The 7,418-nt window shown below is 51.6% G+C and overlaps 1 protein-coding gene across 1 annotated transcript in view; it reads left to right on the plus strand.

Moving 5' to 3' along the window:
* Positions 1-7,098, plus strand: part of LOC124028069 (dedicator of cytokinesis protein 1-like) — a 22,604-nt gene extending 15,506 nt beyond the window's left edge. Inside the window, exons 3-5 of the mRNA XM_046340234.1 lie at positions 134-321; positions 6,013-6,174; positions 6,899-7,098. Of these exons, the coding sequence (XP_046196190.1) occupies positions 134-321; positions 6,013-6,174; positions 6,899-7,098 (550 nt within the window). The remainder of the gene's footprint in view (positions 1-133; positions 322-6,012; positions 6,175-6,898) is intronic.
* The last annotated feature ends 320 nt before the right edge of the window (positions 7,099-7,418 follow it).

A 7,418-nucleotide genomic window follows, 5' to 3' on the forward strand; every position in this document is an offset into this window, starting at 1 on the left:
GTAGGTTGCTGAAGTTTTTATTTAATTTAATCCGTTTTAGAATAAGGCTGTGTAACGTAACAAAATGTGCACAAATCAATGGGTCTGAATACTGCATGTTCACTCCTTCTCCCTGTTGTCCTCTCCCTCCCAGCTTTGCCCTAGAGCCTCTCCTGCCAAAGAAGTTGCACTGCAAGTCCCAGGATAAGCTGGAGCGCGACGAGTCGGAGAGGGAGAGGAAGGACAAGAAGAAAGAGAAGAGGAACAGTAAACACCAGGAGATCTTTGACAAGGAGCTGAAGACCACTGACATCTCCCTGCAGCCCGCGAGGCAGTCATACTGTCAGAAACGGTGAGGGGGACTATCCCTGGCTCTGCTCCTCCTCCCTCCTCTCCTCTCCTCCCTCCTCTCCTCCCTCCTCTCCTCTCCTCCACCCTGCCTCCCTCCTCCTCCTCTCCTCCCTCCTCCTCTCCTCCCTTTCCCTCCCTCCTCCCCCTCCCTCCTCTCCTCCCCCTCCCTCCTCTCCTCCTTCTCCCTCCCTCCTCCCCCTCCCTCCTCTCCTCCCTCTCCCTCCTCCTCTCCTCCCTCCCTCCCTCCCTTCCCCCTCCTTCCTCTCCTCCCTCCCTCTCCCTCCCTCCTACCCTACCTCCCTCCACCCTGCCTCCCTCCTCCTCCTCTCCTCCCTCCTCCTCTCCTCCCTTTCCCTACCCTCCTCCCCCTCCCTCCTCTCCTCCCTCTCCCTCCCTCCCTCCCCCTCCCTCCTCTCCTCTCCTCCCTCTCCCTCCTCCTCTCCTCCCTCCCTCCCTTCCCCCTCCTTCCTCTCCTCCCTCCCTCTCCCTCCCTCCCTCCTACCCTCCCTCCCTCCACCCTGCCTCCCTCCTCCCCTTCCTCCCTCTCTCCTCACCACATAATTATATCCCTCAGCTCCTCTCCTCTTCTCCCTCCCTCCCTCCTCCCTCAGCTTCTCTCCTCGCTCCCTCGTCTTCTCTTCATTACAGCGGCAGAGCACCAAAGCCCACTGCTCTGGCCCTTTGGGATGTAGCTACCAGTCGGTAATTCAATTAAGAAAAGAATCAGAGTGTGGTCCCTAGATTCCCCTGGTGGTAGATCAGCCAGCCAGTCGTCTGGCCCCTAGATTCCCCTGGTGCTACATCAGTCAGCCAGTCGTCTGGTCCCTAGATTCCCCTGGTGGTAGATCAGCCAGCCAGTCGTCTGGCCCCTAGATTCCCCTGGTGCTACATCAGTCAGCCAGTCGTCTGGCCCCTAGATTCCCCTGGTGGTAGATCAGCCAGCCAGTCGTCTGGCCCCTAGATTCCCCAGGTGGTAGATCAGTCAGCCAGTCGTCTGGCCCCTAGATTCCCCTGGTGGTAGATCAGCCAGCCAGTCGTCTGGCCCCTAGATTCCCCTGGTGCTACATCAGTCAGCCAGTCGTCTGGCCCCTAGATTCCCCTGGTGGTAGATCAGTCAGCCAGTCGTCTGGCCCCTAGATTCCCCTGGTAGTAGATCAGTCAGCCAGTCGTCTGGTCCCTAGATTCCCCTGGTGGTATATCAGTCAGTCAGCCAGTCGTCTGGTCCCTAGATTCCCCTGGTGGTAGATCAGTCAGCTAGCCAGTCGTCTCGCCCCTAGATTCCCCTGGTGCTACATCAGTCAGCCAGTCGTCTGGCCCCTAGATTCCCCTGGTGGTAGATCAGCCAGCCAGTCGTCTGGCCCCTAGATTCCCTGGTGGTAGATCAGCCAGCCAGTCGTCTGGCCCCTAGATTCCCTGGTGGTAGATCAGCCAGCCAGTCATCTGGCCCCTAGATTCCCTGGTGGTAGATCAGCCAGCCAGTCGTCTGGCCCCTAGATTCCCTGGTGGTAGATCAGCCAGCCAGTCGTCTGGCCCCTAGATTCCCCTGGTGGTAGATCAGCCAGCCAGTCGTCTGGCCCCTAGATTCCCCTGGTGGTAGATCAGCCAGCCAGTCGTCTGGCCCCTAGATTCCCCTGGTGGTAGATCAGGCAGTCAGCCAGTCGTCTGGCCCCTAGATTCCCCTGGTGGTAGATCAGTCAGCCAGTCGTCTGGCCCCTAGATTCCCTGGTGGTAGATCAGTCAGCCAGTCGTCTGGCCCCTAGATTCCCCTGGTAGTAGATCAGTCAGCCAGTCGTCTGGTCCCTAGATTCCCTGGTGGTATATCAGTCAGTCAGCCAGTCGTCTGGCCCCTAGATTCCCCTGGTGGTAGATCAGTCAGCTAGCCAGTCGTCTGGCCCTAGATTCCCCTGGTGGTAGATCAGTCAGCCAGTCGTCTGGCCCCTAGATTCCCTGGTGGTAGATCAGTCAGCCAGTCGTCTGGCCCCTAGATTCCCCTGGTGGTAGATCAGTCAGTCAGCCAGTCGTCTGGCCCCTAGATTCCCCTGGTGGTATATCAGTCAGTCAGCCAGTCGTCTGGCCCTAGATTCCCCTGGTGGTAGATCAGTCAGCTAGCCAGTCGTCTGGCCCCTAGATTCCCTGGTGGTAGATCAGTCAGCCAGTCGTCTGGCCCCTAGATTCCCTGGTGGTAGATCAGTCAGCCAGTCGTCTGGCCCCTAGATTCCCTGGTGGTAGATCAGTCAGTCAGCCAGTCGTCTGGCCCCTAAATTCCCTGGTGGTAGATCAGCCAGCCAGTCGTCTGGCCCCTAGATTCCCCTTGTGGCAGATCAGCCATCCAGGCATCAGTCGTCTGGCCCCTGATAGAGCTTCTTCCTCGGGGCCTGAGAGAGAGGAGAGATGACTCTATCATTCAACGTCGTTGGCACATCGAAGAGGCTAACAGCTGTAAGCTGTACTGTCTCCGTTAAATACATCCACTCTAAGCTGTACTGTCTCCGTTAAATACATCCACTCTAAGCTGTACTGTCTCCATTAAATACATCCACTCTAAGCTGTACTGTCTCCGTTAAATACATCCACTCTAAGCTGTACTGTCTCCGTTAAATACATCCACTCTAAGCTGTACTGTCTCCGTTAAATACATCCACTCTAAGCTGTACTGTCTCCGTTAAATACATCCACTCTAAGCTCTACTGTCTCCGTTAAATACATCCACTCTAAGCTGTACTGTCTCCGTTAAATACATCCACTCTAAGCTCTACTGTCTCCGTTAAATACATCCACTCTAAGCTCTACTGTCTCCGTTAAATACATCCACTCTAAGCTGTACTGTCTCCGTTAAATACATCCACTCTAAGCTCTACTGTCTCCGTTAAATACATCCACTCTAAGCTCTACTGTCTCCGTTAAATACATCCACTCTAAGCTGTACTGTCTCCGTTAAATACATCCACTCTAAGCTCTACTGTCTCCGTTAAATACATCCACTCGAAGCATCACCCTGTTGAGGACTGACTTTGAGTTGTACAGCGGGGTTGAATGATAAATTAACTTATGAATCAACAGCTGATATATATATATATAAGTGTGGAGCCCTTTAAAACTTCTTCACAATACACATTGTGAAATTATGCCCTACCATGTGAAACCAATATTGAGGCACTAACCACAAATAAGATGCAGTAAGCTGACAGTAAATGTGAGTTTCAATCTATACCCAGCTTCAGAAATACAAACAGCCTGTGAACATATTTGCATGTTCAGAGAGGAATACGATGAGCCAATCCCGACGAGGATACGAAAGCAATTTTCACCCTAAATGGTATTTAATTGCTCTCTCCTTTGTTATTCTTCAGCTTAGACACAGTTGGCCTTTCAGTGCAGTACATTTAATTGGTTTTATAGTGAGATTTGTGATGTAGTTTAGATGGTTTTCTAGTGAGATGTAATTTAGATGGTTTTCTATTGAGTTCTATTGAGATGTAGTTTAGATGGTGTTCTATTATTATGTAGTTTAGATCGTTTTCTATTGAGATGTAGTTTAGATGGTTTTCTATTGAGATGTAATATATAATAATATATGCCATTTAGCAGACGCTTTTATCCAAAGCGACTTACAGTCATGTGTGCATACATTCTACGTATGGGTGGTCCCGGGGATCGAACCCACTACCCTGGCGTTACAAGCGCCATGCTCTACCAACTGAGCTACAGAAGATGTAGTTTAGATGGTTTTCTATTGAGATGTAGTTTAGATGGTTTTCTATTGAGTTCTATTGAGATGTAGTTTAGATGGTTTTCTATTGAGTTCTATTGAGATGTAGTTTAGATGGTTTTCTATTATTATGTAGTTTAGATCGTTTTCTATTGAGATATAATTTAGATGGTTTTCTATTGAGTTCTATTGAGATGTAGTTTAGATGGTTTTCTATTATTATGTAGTTTAGATCGTTTTCTATTGAGATGTAATTTAGATGGTTTTCTATTGAGTTCTATTGAGATGTAGTTTAGATGTTTTTTCTATTGAGTTCTATTGTGATGTAGTTTAGATTGTTTTCTATTGAGATGTAGTTTAGATGGTTTTCTATTGAGTTATATTGAGATGTAGTTTAGATGTTTTTTTCTATTGAGTTCTATTGTGATGTAGTTTAGATTGTTTTCTATTGAGATGTAGTTTAGATGGTTTTCTATTGAGATGTAGTTTAGATGGTTTTTCTATTGAGTTCTATTGTGATGTAGTTTAGATGGTTTTCTATTGAGATGTAGTTTAGATGGTTTCTATTGAGATGTATTTTAGATGGTTTTCTATTGTGATGCAGTTTTGATGGTCTGACTTCTGATAAACAATATTGTTTGGTAGCAACATGATGGTTTTAGGTGGCATCTTTCTTTCTCCCTCCTTTCTCTCCCTCCTCTCTCTCTCCCTCCTCTCTCTCCCTTCTCTCTCTCCATCCTTTCTCTCCCACCTCTCTCTCCCTCCTCTCTCTCACTCCTCTCTCTCACTCCTCTCTCTCCCTCCTCTCTCTCCCTCCTCTCTCTCCCTCCTCTCTCTCACTCCTCTCTCTCCCTTCTCTCTCTCCATCCTTTCTCTCCCACCTCTCTCTCCCTCCTCTCTCTCACTCCTCTCTCTCACTCCTCTCTCTCCCTCCTTTCTCTCCCTCCTTTCTCTCCCACCTCTCTCTCCCTTCTGTCTCTCCCTCCTCTCTCTCCCACCTCTCACTCCCTTCTCTCTCTCCCTCCTTTCTCTCCCACCTCTCTCTCCCTCCTTTCTCTCCCACCTCTCTCTCCCTCCTCTCTCTCACTCCCTCTCTCACTCCTCTCTCTCCCTCCTCTCTCTCCCTCCTCTCTCTCACTCCCTCTCTCTCACTCCTCTCTCTCACTCCCCTCTCTCTCACTCCTCTCTCTCCCTCCTCTCTCTCCCTCCTCTCTCTCACTCCTCTCTCCCCCCTCTCTCCCTCCTCTCTCCCTCCTCTCTCTCCCTTCTCTCTCTCCCTCCCTCTCTCTCCCTTCTCTCTCTCTCTCCTCTCTCTCTCTCCTTTCTCTCCCTCCTCTCTCTCCCTCCTCTCTCTCACTCCTCTCTCTCTCACTCCTCTCTCACTCCTCTCTCTCCCTCCTTTCTCTCCCTCCTTTCTCTCCCACCTCTCTCTCTCCCTTCTGTCTCTCCCTCCTCTCTCTCCCACCCTCTCACTCCTTCTCTCTCCCTCCTTTCTCTCCCACCTCTCTCTCCCTCCTTTCTCTCCCACCTCTCTCTCCCTCTCTCTCTCACTCCTCTCTCTCTCTCTCTCCTCTCTCTCCCTCCTCTCTCTCCCTCCCTCTCTCTCACTCCTCTCTCTCACTCCTCTCTCTCACTCCTCTCTCTCCTCCTCTCTCTCCCTCCTCTCTCTCCCTCTCTCTCTCCCTCCTCTCTCCCTCCTCTCTCTCCCTCCTCTCTCTCCTCCTCTCTCTCCCTCCTCTCTCTCCCTCCCTCTCTCTCCCTTCTCTCTCTCCTCCCTCTCTCTCCCTCCTTTCTCTCCCTCCTCTCTCTCCCTACTCTCTCCCTCCTCTCTCTCCCTCCTTTCTCTCCCTCCTCTCTCTCCAGATGTCATCAGATCAGCCCGCATCTCCTTATCTATTTTTTTGATTGTTTGACTTGATTTGATTCCTACAGGATCTGTGATACATCTCTTCTCTCTCTCTCTGTGTGTTCAGATCAGCCCACTGAGGCCTCAGAGACCAAAGAGTCAGGTGTTGAACCTGTTGAGTGGAGACCGCCGTCTCTCCGTGTCCCCCTGACCCCCAGCCCCATTCCTCCCGGGCCCCCACCCATCACCCCCAGGAACAAACTGTCCTTCAGCCTGCTCACCGTCTCCAGTGAGTACACACATACATGGACAGATATGCACACACACACATGCCTTGCAGCTACCTCCGCCATGTTCTCTTACCCTGCTGGCTGAATGTTTCTTCTAGTGTCGTCTCTGTCTTCCCTGGGCTCTCTAGGATCGTCTCTGTCTTCCCTGGGCTCTCTAGGGTCGCCTCTGTCTTCCCTGTGCTCTCTAGGGTCGTCTCTGTCTTCCTTGGGCTCTCTAGGATCGTCTCTGTCTTCCCTGGGCTCTCTAGGGTCGCCTCTGTCTTCCCTGTGCTCTCTAGGGTCGTCTCTGTCTTCCTTGGGCTCTCTAGGATCGTCTCTGTCTTCCCTGGGCTCTCTAGGTCGCCTCTGTCTTCCCTGGGCTCTCTAGCGTCGTCTCTGTCTTCCCTGGGCTCTCTAGCGTCGTCTCTGTCTTCCCTGGGCTCTCTAGGTCGTCTCTGTCTTACCTGGGCTCTCTAGGGTCGTCTCTCTGTCTTCCCTGGGCTCACTAGGGTCGTCTGTCTTCCCTGGGCTCTCTAGGGTCGCCTCTGTCTTCCCTGGGCCCTCAAGGGTCGTTTCTGTCTTCCTTGGGCTCTCTAGGATCGTCTCTGTCTTCCCTGGGCTCTCTAGGGTCACCTCTGTCTTCCTGGGCTCTCTAGGTCGTCTCTGTCTTCCTTGGGCTCTCTAGGTCGCCTCTGTCTTCCCTGGGCTCTCTAGGGTCGTCTCTGTCTTCCCTGTGCTCTCTAGGGTCGTCTCTGTCTTCCCTGGGCTCTAGGTCGTCTGTCTTCCCTGGGCTCTCTAGGGTCTTCTTTGTCTTCCCTGGGCTCTCTAGCGTCGTCTCTGTCTTCCTGGGCTCTCTAGGGTCGTCTCTGTCTTACCTGGGCTCTCTAGGGTCGTCTCTGTCTTCCCTGGGCTCTCGAGGGTTGTCTGTCTTCCCTGTGCTCTAGGTCGTCTCTGTCTTCCCTGGGCTCTCTAGGGTCGTCTGTCTACCCTGTGCTCTCTAGGGTCATCTCTGTCTTCCCTGGGCTCTCTATGGTCGTCTCTGTCTTCCCTGGGCTCTCTAGGGTCATCTGTCTACCCTGTGCACTCTAGGGTCGTCTGTCTTCCCTGTGATGTGTCATTGCATCACTGTGTCTTGCATCACGCCATCCCACAGAAACTACGCGGGAGATAGATAGAGGCAGTGTATGGTGTTTCTGAATGTTCCATCGTTGCCCTTTCAGAAACATGGTTGACTGAAGAGACATCAACTCTTCATGATACAGGT

This window comes from Oncorhynchus gorbuscha, unplaced genomic scaffold, assembly GCF_021184085.1.
Source record: "Oncorhynchus gorbuscha isolate QuinsamMale2020 ecotype Even-year unplaced genomic scaffold, OgorEven_v1.0 Un_scaffold_3714, whole genome shotgun sequence".
NCBI lineage: Eukaryota > Metazoa > Chordata > Actinopteri > Salmoniformes > Salmonidae > Oncorhynchus > Oncorhynchus gorbuscha.